Below are 17,027 nucleotides of genomic sequence, written 5' to 3'. Positions count from 1 at the left end.
ACCAGTGCCAATTAGTGCTCATTATTGCTTAAGTGCCCTTATAAGCGCTCATTAGCTTGTTAAATTACGCGTATTGTTATAGAATCTGCACTGATTTTGGCACCGATTTCTAGGCGCGCTATATGGAATCCAGGGTATAAGGGTCAGCCCCACCCATATTCCTCCCATGGTCTCTGCCCAAGTAAAGACTCCCCTTACAGTTATGTGCTACAACACTTATGTTCTTACAGAATAGCACTAAAGTGTTTTGCTACAACGTATGAATGAAAATGTACACTTGCCTATGAAAGTGATAGTATTCTGTAATCTTAGCGCCCAAATGGCATGTAAATGTGGTCACCCTGTTATAGAATTAGGGTGCATGAGAGTAATTCCATAAAGGAGGCACTAATATTTACATACCAGTTACAGACATATATATTAAGAATACATGCACACTTACATGCCAATGTTCGGCCTAACTGCTATTCTTTAATTACACACATATCTTCAACAGTGCAAACATTGCAAGTGGGTTTACAAAGGGATGTGCCTGGGTAGAGCACATGGTCACATGTGTAACTTACTGTGATGAAGCTTAATTCAGAACAGCAAAAAGGCTGTTCTAATTTAAAGCACATAACTATATGATTAGCAGTTGAATATCACCGCTACCAGCAGAGGACATCAGGCTCAGAAACTACAAAATGATGAAACCATAACTGCAATTCCGTGAGCTGAAGTTCATATCTTTAACTTATATTATCTCTAATTTTCTGATATTCTGCTGAATTTCCCTCTGCATTAAAGTTCCAAATAATTTCACAGGAGTAAGATAGTCATGTGATCTCTGTCTCTATAGAACAGAAGTACCTCTTGGATATGAGATACTGGACTTTAAAATCTGTTTTACCTACTTTAAACAAGAATGTGCTTTGGCCCAGTAAACCAAAGATTATCATACCCTGCAATAATCTGGAGAAGTAGAAACAATAGACTCCCCCAGCTGGCAAGAGGACACAAACTCAAGTGGCAAAACTCTTATCTAGCTATACCACACAAATACTTGCCTACCACCATCAAGTAACCCCTAAAACTACAACCACAACTAACAAAACAGTACTTGGAAACTTGGACCTAGTAAATGCCAGATCAGCCAATAAACAATTTCCTATGATCCATGATGTCATCAGTGAACACCACTTAGACATCTTGGGAATAACCAAGACTTGGCTAGATGAAAGTGGTGGAGTACCATTGGCTGAACTATGCCCCACAGGATTTGCTATCCTGTACCAATCAAGACAAGGGAAGCAGGGTAGAGGGGTAGCAGTCATTATCCGAGAGACGATCAAACTATGCAGAGTCTCCATCCCCCACCTGTCTGAGAAGAATGCCTCCCAATCCAGCTAGAAAATAAGGAACCAGTATTGGTGCTTGTGGACCACAGAGCACCTTGCAACAACAACACATCATCTGTGCAAGAACTTCTAAATCAGGTGACTGAGGTAACCCTAGGTTACTTATCATGGGAGACTTTAACCTACACATTGAAACTCCAGACACCACTACTGCTGCATTCCTTGACACGATGGCAGCTCTAGGATTCATTCAGGTGATCAAATCTCCAACTCATGAAAAGGGTCATATGCTAGGCTGGATATTCCTCAAAGGGGTTGACATCTTTGAACACAAGGCTGGTGGCATCGAGATAACACCCCTGTCATAGACTATCATTTTATACTACAATTTTTAATTAAGGACTACATAAAACAAATGAGCCCAAAGTTTGGAAGGAAATCTGAGACATAAGAAATCTGACTGCTGATAACTTCCTGGAGGCCTTGCCCTACCCCCATGTGGATGAAAAGATTATGACGGTGTCAGAACTGGTTGATATTTACTTATTAATTGGTTATTACATCCCACATTATCTGAAATCCATTTTTGAGTTCTACGTGGCTTACATTTAATATAAAAAAAAGTAGAATTAAGAAATTTTGTACAGGTTGATATTTACTTATTTATTGGTTATTACATCCCACATTATCTGAAATCTATTTTTGAGTTCTACGTGGCTTACATTTAATATAAAAAAAAGTAGAATTAAGAAATTTTGTACAGGTTGATATTTACTTATTTATTGGTTATTACATCCCACATTATCTGAAATCTATTTTTGAGTTCTACGTGGCTTACATTTAATATAAAAAAAGTAGAATTAAAAAATTTTGTACAGCATAATATATGACAAAGTCAGGCAGCAAGAGATTTACAGTAAAAGTAATCAAAAAGAAGCCAATTCACTCGAAGTTAAGGCTAACTATAATAAGCGAAGCAAACAAAGGAGTTTTACATTAATTGCTCAATAAAAAAGCAGTCTCATATAATATTATATCTAACATGTGAAGCAACAGAGAAGATTTACAGTAATATTGCTTAAGGACATCAGAAGGAGATATCTGGAATAATATCTAGAATGAATGCTTAGCAAAGGCATTAGAAGAAACAGTCCCTCTAAATAAAGTCCTATGTTCTACAAACAAACGTTCCCCGTGGTTCTTCCCAGAACTACGTATCCTTAAGCGTCAAGGACATCAACCTGAAAGAAAATGGTGAAAATCTCACCTAGATGAAGACAGTCTCAACCATAAGAAACACATGGCAATGTACCACCAGGTGGTAACAACAGCCAATAAACAATATTTCTCTCAACACATAGAACAAAATGCAAATTCAACCAAGCAACTATTTAAAATAGTAAACAGCCTACTGCAAACTCTACAACACAACCAACCTACCCAATCATAATTAGCCAGCGATGACTTTGCCACGCACTTTGACAACAAAATTAAAGGTCTCCATCAGGACCTACAGACAGTCCCATCAAAACTCCCACCAGCTAATGATGAGAATACTCCCTCTTCCCCACCCTGCACTGCCATCTGGGTCCCATTCAACCAGGTTACAGAGGAAGCACTTGAAAAAATCTGGAAAGGCCTATGCCCTACAACCCAATGAGCGAGAACACCTCTCTTGTGGAAGGGCAGCTTCCAACAACACTAAAAGCAGCTGTGGTGCACCCCCTATTGAAAAAGAGCTCACTTGACCAGGACAAGCTCGAAAACTACTGACCAGTCTCAAACATTCTTTTCCTGGCAAAACCTACAGAACAATTAGTCTGCATTTAACTCAATGACTGGCTAATTGAAATTAATTGGCTAGACCCATATCAATCTGACTTCAGACCTGGGTATGGAACAGAGACAATTCTTGGGTCCCTTCTTGATGATCTGCACAGAAACCATGACGGGATCTGTCTCAATACTAGTGATGCTGATTTCTCAGGAGCCTTCGACACTGTGGATCATAATATCATGCTTACAAGACTAGCAGAAACAGGTATCAGTGGCACAGTATTTATATGGTTTAATTCCTATTTGTCAGACAACAATCAATTCTGTTCAGCAACAGCACATCGTTACCTTGGGCACTAAACTGTGGAGTGCCACAGGGATCCATACTATCTCCCATTTTATGTAATATCTACCTCAAGCCTTGGGCTGAGCTGCTTCAGTCAATGGGCACAAAATTCTACATCTATGCTGATGATGAGCAACTACTCATACCCACTGAACCAGATCTAACCACAGAATTGAATAAACTGATTGCCTGCCTAATCACAACTCGGGAATGGGCAAACAACACAAGAGGACAAATTCCTGAGATCAAAATACCTTCTGGGAAGTATGAACTCCCCCTAAAATCACAGGTCAAGAATCTTGGGATACTGCAAGACTCATCACTCACTCTAATCCCGCAAATTCAAACAACCTTAAAAAATTGTCTACCTATGGCAGCTACAAAATCTGTCTCCATATATTGAAAAGATGAGTCTGACTGCAGTGGTCCATGCCATCATAACATCATGCCTTGTACACTGGTCAAACCAAACAGAGTTTGCATCAGGTCCATCTAATTCAGAATGCTGCACCATGAGTGACAGAAGGCAGCAAGCAGCATGACATTACACCCTTCCTGCAAAAATTACACTGGCTACCAGCACCTTACAGGGCTAAATTTAAAACTCTATGTTTGATTTTCAAGGCCCTTAGACAAAATGGGCCAGAGTACTTAAAGAGTAAGTTAGCCCTTTACATACCTTTGAGACCGCTAAGGTCCTCTCAAGGATCATCACTACCTGTCCCTTCATCAAAAGAAATTGTACGATGCAATACCACCAGCGAGCCTTCTCAGGAGTAGCCCCCATGCTCTGGAATTTACTCCCAGAGGAGCTACTTATAACTCTAGTCTACCTCTAATCCAGAAACAGATGAAAGCCTGGCTCTTCTTCCAAGTCTTTAATACATAGGGTGACTGCCTATACACCTAGACTAGCTTGCAACACACTGTAACTTAGATCAGTTCCTTATATTTTGTTTAACTGTACAATCAGGTCCCTGGAGTAGTCTAGTGGTCAGTGCAGTGCACTCTAGAGAAGAGGACCCAAGTCCATATCCCACTCTACCTGTTAAACTTGTGGTGGAAAGTGTGAGCCTCCAAAACTCCCTAAAAACCTACTGTATCCACGTATAGGTGACACCTGCAGCCATAAGGACTATTGTAGTGGTGTACAGCTGGTGGGTTTTGGAGGGCTCGCCATACAATAAAAAGGGGTAATAGTGAGATGTGTACCTGGAAACCTTTATAAGAGGGTCACTGCAGTGCCTTCTAGAATGCCCCACTGCTCTGCTGGGTGTCTGCGTGGCCAGTTTACTAAGAACGCTGGCTCCTCCTACATCCAAATGGCTTGATTTTGTGCATTTTTCAGTTGGACTTTTTTTTTCCCCAAAAATGAACGAAAAAGATAAATGCACTGAGCACAAAACATCTAGCAAATGGCCATTTTCAAAACAAAAGATAAAACATTTTACCATTTTGAAAATGGTTATAGTTCCTATTCGAAACTGGGACATTTAGAGCAAAATGTCCCAAATCGGATTTAATCATCACATCGAAAATGCCCCTCTATGTAACTGTACAAGTCTATGTGCTTTGAAAAATGATCATCTATACCTACAGATAAATCATTTTGTAACATAATCTGCTCTGAAATTTTTTCTGGAGCACATATTTATGGAAGGAGGAGAAATGTCTTACCATGTTTAAGATGGCCAGAATGAATCTTCTCGCAGCACCTGGTCCATGATAGGAAACCATGGCTGGGTCAGCAACCACTACAGTTTCTATATTGTATTTCTTGGAAAGTTTGTAGGAATATCTTTTTCCTCTTCCAGTTTCTGATACTGTTTGTGTCTTGAATATTTTTTTCTCTGTAACAGAAAAACATTGCTGCTGTGTATGAACAAAAAAAAAATGGTCTTTGAAGTCACACAGTATCATCCTAATCAATTCTTATTTGCCCATTTTTACAAATGCACATTCTATAAAATCCTTAAGAGAGATACAGTCTTACTCTGACATATCTTGGGGACAGTTCTCAAAGTATATTGTCGGAATTTATCCTTTTTTTTTTAACTTCACAAAGCATCATTGTGGATTACAACAACTTATAATCTTATAAACAATTTCAAAACCTGTAAAATTTAAATTATGAATAATGGGATACACAGGATAACCATCTTGAAACAGCAAGATTTTAAGATGTTTCCTAAATAATGCATAACTGCTCTTATTTTCCAAACACAAATACCCTCTACATTCAAGGCATGTTTTGTGGCACTCCGATCTATCTGCTCTCGCAGATCTTGCCTAAATAAAATGCCCCCAAATCAAATTATGTATGCTCTAGTTTGTAGGTTCCCAACAGGCAATACACGTACCCCAAGGGGTACGCAAGACATTAGTAAGGGGTACATAGAACCAAGCAAGAAAGGAAACCAGCCAATATAAGCCTCCCCAGAACTGTAACCTTCCCTCACCTCTCCCCACTGCCTTCCAGATTGGTGACAGCAACAGAAACAATGTGAAGAAGTGCAGGACCATTTCTCTCCACATGCCGCTGTTAACTCTACCAGCCAGCCACGACCCCCCCCCCCCCCCCAAGCCAATTTAATTTTCTGTAAATCACCTGGACTGAATGGCATGTACCCTAGGGTACTGAAAGAACCTGCAAATAGGTGGGATAATGTGGGATACAAATGCAATAAATAAATAAATAAATAAATAAATAAATAAACTCAAAAATAAAATTGCTGATCTGCTGTTAGTGATCTCTAACCTGTCATTAAAATTGTCTGTAGTGCCTTAAGATTGGAGGGTGGCCAATGTAATGGCATTTTTTAAAAGGGTTCTGGGGTGATCCAGGAAATTACAGACCAGTAAGCCTGATGTCAGTTTCCATAATTTTGCTCCGTACTATTATAAAGAACAAAATTATGGAACACATGGCTAAACATGGTTTAATGGGACAGTCAACATGGATTCAGCCAAGGGAAGTCTTGCCTCACCAATTTTTCTTCATTTCTTTGAAGGCGTAAATAAACATGTGGATAAAGGTAAACCAGTTGATGTGGTGTATGCAGATTTTCAGAAAGCTTTTGACAAAGTATCTCATGAGAGACTCCTGAGAAAATAAAAGTCAACAGATAGGAGGCAATCTGCCTTATTTTCGAAAGTGATGGGCGCCCGGATTTCAACCCAAATCGGGAGATGGGCGCCTTTCTCCTGTGGGCGCCCAAATCGGTATAATCGAAAGCCAATTTTGGGCGTCTTCAACTGCAATCTGTCGCGGAAACGGGCAAAGTTGACAGGGGCGTGTCGGAGAAGTGGTGAAGGCGGGACTGGGGCGTGGTTATCGGCCGAGGAGAGATGGGCACCCTCGGCCGATAATCGAAAAAAGAAAGGCGTTTTTACTGTGAATTTGGGTCATTTTTTGGACCCTTTTTTTCCACGAACAAGTACCCTAAATGACCACATGACCACCGGAGGGAATCGGGGATGATCACCCCTGACTCCCTCAGTGGTCACTAACCCCCTCCCACCATAAAATAACAAACTTTAAGAACTTTTTTTCCAGCCTGTATGCCACCCTCAAATGCCATACCCAGCTCCATCACAGCAGTATGCAGGTCCCTGGAGCAGTTGTTAGTGGGTGCAGTGGACTTCAGGCAGGTGGACCCAGGCACATTCCCCCCTATCTGTTACACTTGTGCTGGTAAATGGGAGCCCTCCAAACTGCCCCCAAAACCCACTGTACCCACATGTAGGTGCCCCCCTTCACCCATAAGGGCTATGGTAATGGTGTAGAGTTGTGGGCAGTGGGTTTGTGGGGGATTTGAGGGGCTCAGCATCCAAAAGAAGGGAGCTATGGACTTGGGAGGTATTTAATTTTTTTTTTTAACTTTTTACAAGTGCCCCCTAGGGTGCCCGGTTGGTGTCCTGGCATGTGAGGGGGACCAGTGCACTACGAATCCTGGCCCCTCCCACGACCCAATGCCTTGGATTTGTTCATTTTTGAGCTGGGCGCCTTCGGTTTCCATTATCACTGGAAAACGAAACCGCCCAGCTCAAATCCGCACAAATCCAATGCATTTGCCCGGCACAAACCGTATTATCGAAAAAAAAGATGGACGCCCATTTTTTCCGAAAATACGGTCTGTCCCGCCCCTTCAAGTACCCATTCTCGGACATAGATGCGTTCGATTATGCCCCTCAATGTCATTCTGTGGAATAGGAATTGTTATTGGACAGTAAACAGAGGATAGGGTTAAACGACCATTTTTCTCAATGGAGGAGGATGAATAGTTGAGTGCCACATGGATCTGTACTGGGACAGGTGCTGTTTAACATATTTATAAATGATCTGGGAACCGGGACGACGAACGAGGTGATTAAATTTACAGATGACGTGATAATATTTAAAGTTGTCAAAATGCATGCGGATTGTGAAAAATTGCAGGAAGACCTAAGGAAAATGGAAGACTGGGCATCCAAATGGCAGATGAAATTTAATGTAGACAAATGCAAAGTGATGCACATTGGGAAGAATAATCTGAATCATAGTTATCCAATGCTAGGGTCCACTTTAGGAGTCAGCACTCAAGAAAAAGATCTAGGTGTCATTGTAGACAATGAAATCTTCTGCCAAGTGTGTGGTGGTACCCAAAAACACAAATGGGATGCTAGGAAATATTAGGAGAGGGATGCAAAATAAGACCAAAAATATTATAATGCCTCTGTATCACTCCATAGTGCGACCTCACCTTTATTGTGTTCAATTCTGGTCGCTGTATCTCAAAAAAGATATAGCAGAATTAGAAAAGGTTCAAAGAAGAACGACCAAAATGATAAGAGAGGATGGAACTGCTCCCATATGAGGAAAGGCTAAAGAGTTTAGGGCTCTTCAGCTTGGAAAAGAGACAGCTGAGGGGGGGATATGATTGAGGTCAACAAAATCCTGAGTGGTGTGGAACAGATGGAGGTGAATCAATTTTTCACTCATTCAAAAAGTACAAAGACCAGGGGACACTCAATGAAATTGCATGAAAATACTTTTTAAAACAAATAGGAGGAAATATTTCTTCACTCAATGAATAGTTAAGCTCCGGATCTCGAGGCCAGATGATGTAGTAATGGTTTAAACCCAGTAGTGTATCTGGGTTTAAAAAAAGGTTTGGACAAGTTCCTGGAGGAAAAGCTCATAGTCCGTTATTGAGAAGGACAAGGGGGGAGCCACTGCTTGCCCTGGGATTGGTAGTAATGTTGCTACTAATTGGGTTTCTGCCAGGAACTTTTGATCTGGATTGGCCACTACTGGAAGCAGGATACAGGGTTAGCTGGATCATTGGTCTGATCCAGTATGACTATTCTTATGTTCAATACACTGAAATCTTCTACACAATGTGTGGCGGCAGCAAAAAAAGCAAACAGGATACTAGGAATTATTAGGAAAGGGATGGTAAATAAGACCAGGAATATTATAATGCCTCTGTATCGCTCTGTAGTGCAACCTCACCTTAAGTACTGCGTTCAATTCTGGTAGCTGTTATCTCAAAAGATATAGCAGAATTAGAAAAGGTTCAAAGGAAAGCGATCAAAATGATATACGGGATGGTACTTCTCTCGTATGAGGAAAGGCTAAGAGATTAAGACTCTTCAGCATGGAAATGAGACAACTGAAGGAAGATATGATAGAGGTCTACAAAATCCTGAGTGGTATAGAACGAGAGGAGGTGAATTGATTTTGTACTCTTTCAAAAAGTACAAGGACTAGGGGATACTCAGTGAAGGTTACATGGAAATACTTTTTTAAAAAGGAGGAAATATTTTTTCACTCAGTGAATAGTTAAGCTCTGGAACTCATTGCTGGAAGATATGGTAACAATGGTTAGCCTATCTGGGTTTAAAAAAAAGGTTTTGACAAGTTCCTGGAGGAAAAGTCCATAGTCTGCTGTTGAGATAGACATGGGGAAGCCAGTGTTTGCCCTGGGATTGGTAGCTTGGAATGTTGCTACTATTTGGGTTTCTGCCAGGTACTTGTGACCTAGATTGGCCACTGTTGGAAGCAGGATACTGGGCTATATGGACCATTGGTCTGACCCAGTATGGCTATGTTCTTATGAGGGGTGAAACCAGCAGAGGTGGCTGCAGCGGATGCACAGGGAAATGGTCCTGCGCATCTTCATGTTGATTTTATTGCTCATACTACTGTCTGCCTGCCGCTGACTGGGAAGGCTGCAAGAAAGTGAGTGGAAGGGTGAGGGGGAAGAAAGAGAAAGAAGGTGATACTGAATGGGGTGGAGAGACAGAGTTGTTGGAGTGGGAGGGAGAGGGAGGTAGAGAGATACAGCAGGATAGAGAGATACAGAGGAAATGGCTGCATGGCAGGGGGAGACAGACTTGTCCATGTTGGTGGGAAGGAAGAGAAAGGGGAGAAGGATGAAGGACATGGAGAGAGAAAAAATGTAAAATGGACAGAAGACCCTGGCAAGAGTGAAGAAAAAGGAAAGTAGAATTTGAAAAATAAAAATGACCAGACAACAAATGTAGAAAAAGTAATTTTCTACTTCATAATTTGAATATGTCAGTTTTTTGAATGTACATCAAAAGCTGATTGGAGTTTGAGGGTATTTGGTTGAAACCTATTCAGCTTGGAGTGTACTTGCCTTGAAGTCGAGAAACACTGCTCTAGTATTCAGTCATCTTAACTATGGTAACATTCTCTATATCTATCAAAATTCTGAAAAATAGTCAAAACACTGTGGTTAAAAACCCTACACTCTACATTGAAATGCTATCATGCAATTCCTCTTCTCATCTCAAAATACGGTCTTCTGCTCTCTTCCTGAGTTAAGTTCAAAATCTCGCTCACACCAAAAGGCTTTTTTCACTGGCTTACCATCCTATCTAGATTCCCATTTGATCCTGCTTCTTTCCCATCATCCAATAATTTCCCAGGAATGTACATAAGTACATAAGTATTGCCACACTGGGACAGACCAGGGGGGGAGGAACAAGATGGCGGTCAGAGAGGAAGTGGATCTCTGAGCTCCCGATCTCTGCTAAAGTTGGCGCTGTAGTGAACTTTCTACCCGATAACATCATGGGGAAAAGAAAGGGGAAAGCGGTGAAACCAACCTCCTCTGGTCCCGTTAATTCCACTCCCCGCCAACAGACGCTTGAGAATTGTGGAATTCGGAGACTGGAGTTGCAGACGCCCACGATGGTCAGTCTCGATGCTTCTTCGTCGAACTACAGCATGGAAGGCGTCTCGCTGAGTTCGCCTTCATTCACTGCCCCTCCTCGACCCGGAACTTCTTTTGCAGTCGGAGAACAGCTAGAAGAGCGGACCGAAGTGCCTAGCTCCCAAGCTGTGTTAGGAGGTCCCGCTGTAAGTGTGCCCTTAGAAGCGACTTCCATCGTGAAAGATGGGGGAAACCCCACCCCTGCTAAGGCTTCGAGGGACGTATCCAGAGAAGTTCGGGGAGTAGTTAACCCAGCAGAGATAACTTTAGAGAATCTCTGGGACGTCATGCAGAACATGAACAAGAACCTGATCCAGGTAATTGATATTCTAAGAGAAGATTTATCATCAGCTAAATCTATGCAAACCCTGACAGCCTCTCAAGCTCAAAAAAATAAGGAGAATATTGAAAATATGGATGGGGAATTAAAATCTTTTTCAAAATCTTACGAGTTTAATAATTAAAGATAAAGAGACTCTGGTAAAAAGAGTTGAGTATCTTGATAATCAGACCAGGAAGAACAATCTGAGATTTCTTAATTTTCCTAAAGCACCTTTAATACCACCTATAGATATGCTTAAGAAATATTTTGAAGAAATCCTAAAAATTCCTAAAGAAAGTTTCCCTCCTGTTGTTAAGACTCAATATATATTTGGGAAATCTTCTAAACCAGAACGTTTACCTGAATTGAATGTAGCAGCTTTTCTAGAAGACTCTCTTGAGACAATTACACAAAGATTGACTTTATTAGTTACTTTTGCTTTTGAAGTTGATAGGAATAATATATTCCGTTTATATTTCAAGAATATGCAAGCCAGTTTCTTGGGGGGTAAAATTCAGATTTACCCGGATCTTAATAGAGATACGCAACGGAGAAGGCGAGAGTTTTTGGCTCTTAAACCGAGGACTCTCGCCCTAGGAGGGACTTACACCTTGAAGTATCCATGCTGCCTGGTAATAATTAGTAATGTTACTTATGTTTTTCTTGACCCCCCAAAAATGGCTGAATTTATAATTGCTAAGGAAAAGGGAACTGTCCAGCCCTGAATGGCCCCAATGGCATGCTGGTTGTACCATCTTGTGGATGTCTAATACTCATCTCTCTGAGTGATTGTAAGAAGGAAATGTATTTTCTTTTCCTTGTTTTTCCTTAAGGTTTTGTTTTCCTATATCTTGTTCCTCTAAATTATGGTGGTCAATATGTATATGTTTTTGTTTCCTGTTTATTAATCCTAATAATGGAGAGATTCATCTCTGTTTGTAATAATATCTTTAATCCTGCATTTATATTAATATGAATGTAATTTGTTGAAAAGCATAAATAAAATAAAAAAGGGACAGACTAAAGGTCCATCAAGCCAAGCATCCTGTTGCCAACAGTGGCCAATCCAAGTCACAAATACCTGGCAGGATCCCAATAAAGCTCAATACATTTTATGCTGCTTATCCCAGAAATAAGCAGTGGATTTTCCCCAAGTCAATTTAATAATGGACTATGGACTTTTCCTTTAGGAAGCCGTCCAGACCCTTTTAAAACTCTGCTAAGCTAACCGCCTTTACCACATTCTCTGGCAACGAATTCCAGAATTTAATTACACGTTGAGTGAAGAAACATTTTCTACAATTCGTATTAAATTTACTACTTTGTAGCTTCATCGCATGCTCCCTAGTCCTAGTATTTTTGGAAAAAGTAATCAAACAATTCACATTTAACTGTTCCACTCCACTCATTTTACAGGCCTCTATCATATCTCCCCTCAGCCGTCTCTTTTCCAAGCTGAAGAGCACTAGACACTTCAGCCTTTCCTCATAGGGAAGTTGTCCCATTCCTTTTATCATTTTTGTTGCCCTTGTCTGTACCTTTTCTAATTCCACTATATTTTTAAGATGCAGCGACCAGAATTGAACCCAATATTCGAGGTTCGGTCACATCATGGACCGATACAAAGGCATTTCAACGTCCTCACTTTTGTTTTCCATTCCTTTCCTAATACCTAACATTCTATTTGCTTTCTTAGCTGCCACAGCACACTGAGCAGAGCATTTCAACTTATCATCAACAACGATGCCAAGATCCCTTTCTTGGTCGGTGACTCCTAACGTGGAACCTTGCATTACGTAGCTATAGTTTGGGTTCCTCTTTCCCACATGCATCACTTTACACTTGCTCACACTAAACGTCATCTGCCATTTAGATGCCCAGTCTCCCAGTCTCGTAAGGTCCTCCTGTAATGTAAATCTACATTTTCTTCCTGTTTTCTCTGTTCATCTCGAATCTATCCAAAAATCTGTTTTCTTCACTTCTTCTCTTTGAAGTTCCTTCCCAACACCATTTGTGCTAAATCCAATTACAACCTTGGACTTTCTTTTTCTCTCCAGCTTATGGAAATATAAGAGGAAATTGAATTGGAATCCATTAAACAGTAGTTGCAGAACTCTCTCAGGCTTCTAAAGATGTGCAAGTCAGTATGGTAGTCAGGTTCTAATATAATGTTTTTCATCTTCTCGGTCCTTGTCTTTCCCTGTGGTAAACCACTTTGATACAGATCAAGACTTTAAATAAACTAAACTAATTAGATTCTTCTCTTAAGCCCAAAGGGAGTTTATTCCAAATGCAAGAACTGCATGTCTAAAGGCTCTTTCCCAAGCTGCTGTCAACCTGATTAAGAAAAATAGATGCAATTCTAAATACCATTGCTGGGAAGACAGCAGCTTCCAGGTTGCTCATTACTATTTTATTCAATGCTAAATATTTCACAGTTTCTCTATGGATGCATTTATACATCAAACAAGTGTGGAAGCTCATCAAACTAAGAATTACTAGGTCCTGGATTTTTAGATACATAAAGAGATGGGCTGCAATGCTCTGGATCCCCTGCAACCTCTCCAAACTGATCAGGGCAGTCATATACAGATGGCACTACAATAACGTAGTCTGCCATACCATCCCATAACGTGTAATACTATTTTTCTGCTATAAGTGGCTATTGGCTATGTCTGGAATATTCTTGCTACACTCCACCCTGAATAAATTTCTTCAAACAGGTGGTAAAATAAATCCTAACAAACCATAGACTCACCCAGGGCCGGTCTTAGGCCGAGGCGGCCGCATAGGGCCCCGCGCTTAGGGGGGCCCCGCGCGGCACGCCTCAGTCAGCCTCTTCCCAGGGCACCGACGTAAACAACAAGCCAGGTAAGCATGGCACGGTGCCACCGCGCCATGCTTACCACCACCCTGCCTGCCCTCTTCTTCTCCCCCCAACCAAGGAAGGATAATTTTTCTTTTAAATTTACCCTCCGTCGCCGTAATCCAGCACAGCAGCGTCACTGAAAGCGCTCCTCCCCTCCCAAGTCCCCCCGATGTCTGTAGCAGAACAGAAGCTCTTCCTGATTTGTTCATTCTCAGGGCGGGACAATGAGAATGAACAAATCAGGAAGAGCTTCTGTTCTGCTACAGACGTCGGGGGGACTTGGGAGGGGAGGAGCGCTTTCAGTGACGCTGCTGGATTACGGCGACGGAGGGTAAATTTAAAAGAAAAGTTAACCTTCCTTGGTTGGGGGGGAGAATAGGATGGCAGGAGAGGGCAGGGGGGACAGGAGGGTCGCTGGACATGGGTGGATGGCAGGGGAGGGGGTTTCTGGACAGGATGGCAGGGGCAGGCAGGGAGGACAGGAGGGTTTCTGGACATAGGTGGATGGCAGGGGAGGGGGGTTTCTGGACATAGGTGGATGGCAGGGGAGGGCAGGGAGGATAGGAGGGTCGCTGGACATGGGTGGATGGCAGGGGAGGGGGGTTTCTGGACATAGGTGGATGGCAGGGGAGGGCAGAGGGGACGAGGGGGTTGCTGGACTTAGATGGATGGCAGGGGGGACAGGAGGGTCGCTGGACATGGGTGGATGGAGGAGAGAGAAGAAATGCTGGACATGGATGGAGGCGAGGGAAGAGTGAGGAAGGAGATGAGGTGAGGGAAAAGGAAGAGAGGAGAAAAAGTGCACATGGATATCGAAAATAGGCAGAAGCTGGATCCACTGGACAGTCAAGTCTGCAGAGGACCCAGCTTTTACTTTCGGATGTAGGGCAAGAAATGAAGAAGAAAGGCGGAAAGTAAAGAAATAAATGGAAAGGAAGCCCTGGAAACAAAGTTAAGAGGACAGATAGCAGCACAATCGGATACTGAGCCAGCATGATCAGAAAAACAAAGTCACCAGACAACAAAGGTAGAAAAAACTATTTTATTCAGGATTTATTAATTGGAATATGTCAGTTTTTGGAAATGTGCATCTGTGATATTTTTCATGTAAGTTTCAATTTTTGTAGTATTGCTGCATGCTGATTCTGACTTCTTGAGGTAACTTTCCAGTTCAGTATTTTGCCTTCATGTGTTTTTCAGGTGTGATCAAGGAAGGTGCAGTATTCTGCTAGCGTATAGTTTGCAGCCATTTTTGTTTTTTTGTTCACTAGGTTGTGCACTGGTGTTTTAGAGCCCAGTGTAATTACAGTTGGCTTTCCACGCCACGCATAAGGTTGTAGCTCGTCCTGTCCTTGGAATTAGTGCTGTTTATGGTTTCAAGATAGCATTTTGCTTATTATTTCAATCAGTTTTTTGTACAAGTTTAGCGTCATTTGTCTTTATTTGAAATTTCATAAATAAAAACATTTTCTAAAAATGGAATAATCTTATCAATGGGGTGGGGCTAGGGTGGGGCGGAGCCAGGCTGGGGTGGGGCTAGGGTGGGGCAGGACTAGGATGGGGCCCCAGCAAATTGGTCTGCATAGGGCCCCGCACTTGCTAAGACCAGCCCTGGACTCACCTAACCATCTGTCTGAGCATCTGAAAATAAAGATAATTCACAAATCAGAGAAAGACTATAAAGAACTTTAAAACATTCCTAACTACTAATTCAACTGTTGTAAATATTGTTAAGAAATGGAAGTTACATGGAAACTGTCAAGGCAGTACCTGGAAGAACAAAATAATCTGAAAGAACCACCAAAAACTAGTCAGATCTACAAAACAAAAAACTCTCAGGTCGCTGCAGAAAAGCTTAGCTGGCACTGAGGTAGGTCATCACAACACAGCGTTCCAAGAAGAGTTTTACTATGTTTATCCTATCCAAATAACTACATAGCTTATAAAAATCATTTGCAGTGCAAAAAAAAAACAAAACAAAACAGGAGCTTACAAGGCAGAGATCTTTTGTGACCCTTTTAATTGTAATTAAGAAGTAATAAAATCAGATCCTTGCAATCTGCACTCCTGCTAGTGTAGGAAAGAGATAATACTTTCTCTTTGATATCCACATAGCAGCTGATTTATCAGGATTGACTTCATGTTAAAGCAGGGGTGTAGCCAGCAAACAATGGGGGAGGGGAGGCACCATGTATTTCTTCTCCCTCCCCCGCCCCCATCATATTAGATATCCTACCTTTGCTGGTGGGTATGCCACAGCCTCACCAGTCAAACAAATCTGCTGCCTAAGCCACCCCCTTCCTCCTCCTACTGCCTCAGGAGCGAGAAGGTTGGCAGCGTACCTCCAGCTGCTGATGCCAGTGCTCCCAGAACATGCTCAGTTCATGCCACCTAACAGGTGCTGCAGCTCTGGAGGGAGCCTGAGCCCAAAGTGGGAGGCCCAGGTTCCCAAGGCCCCCCTCCCCATGGCTACGCCACCAATCGAAGGACCAATATCTATCTCCCTTCTTCTCCTCTACCCCCAAGTCCATTATCTCTCTCTGTCTTCCCTCCCTCCAAGTCCAATATTTCTCCCTCTTTATCCCTCCATTTCTCTCCCTCCTTCAATTTGACATCTCTCCCTCTTTCCCTTGTAAAACTCTCTCCTTGTGCATGGTCTAGCATCTCTCCTTTCCCTCCCTACCTGCCCACCTATGGTTCCATAAAGCTCTCTCAGTTCCTCCCCCCCCCCCCACCCCTAGTGTACCTTGAAATCAAGTCTTTGCTCTGGCAGCACCAGGGGGTGGGGGGGCTTTCCCTTGAACCATCCCGCCCTCGAGAAAACAGGAAGTTGCATCAGAAGGGGTGGGACGGGTCAGAAGGAAAGCCCTGTAGTATGAATATTGTTGCCACTGGTGCTGCCAAAGCGAAAACTTGTTTTTAAGATATGGGGAGGGGAGAACTGAGCGCTTTATGGAACCTCAAGGAGGGTCAGGGAGAGATGTTGGGACCATGCACTGGGGGGGGGGGGGGGGGGGGAGGAAGGGAAATGCTTTGCAGCACAATTAAAAAAATGAATTGTGTCTAACAGTTAACATGACTAATAGCCCAAAAGCATTAAGATTACTTAATGGCCTCTCCTTGGGACCCTGACACGTACAAAACACATCTC

At 42.2% G+C, this 17,027-nt stretch overlaps 1 protein-coding gene across 1 annotated transcript in view; it reads right to left on the bottom strand.

Moving 5' to 3' along the window:
* The window catches only part of ADAMTS19 (ADAM metallopeptidase with thrombospondin type 1 motif 19), a 269,857-nt gene that overhangs the window by 206,716 nt on the left and 46,114 nt on the right, over positions 1–17,027 (bottom strand). Inside the window, exon 4 of the mRNA XM_030192330.1 lies at positions 5,140–5,312. Within this exon, the coding sequence (XP_030048190.1) occupies positions 5,140–5,312 (173 nt within the window). The remainder of the gene's footprint in view (positions 1–5,139; positions 5,313–17,027) is intronic.

The sequence above is a fragment of the Microcaecilia unicolor genome, chromosome 2, assembly GCF_901765095.1.
Source record: "Microcaecilia unicolor chromosome 2, aMicUni1.1, whole genome shotgun sequence".
NCBI lineage: Eukaryota > Metazoa > Chordata > Amphibia > Gymnophiona > Siphonopidae > Microcaecilia > Microcaecilia unicolor.
Note: the sequence above shows the minus strand (reverse complement) of the source record. Positions and strands in the feature narration are given on the sequence as shown.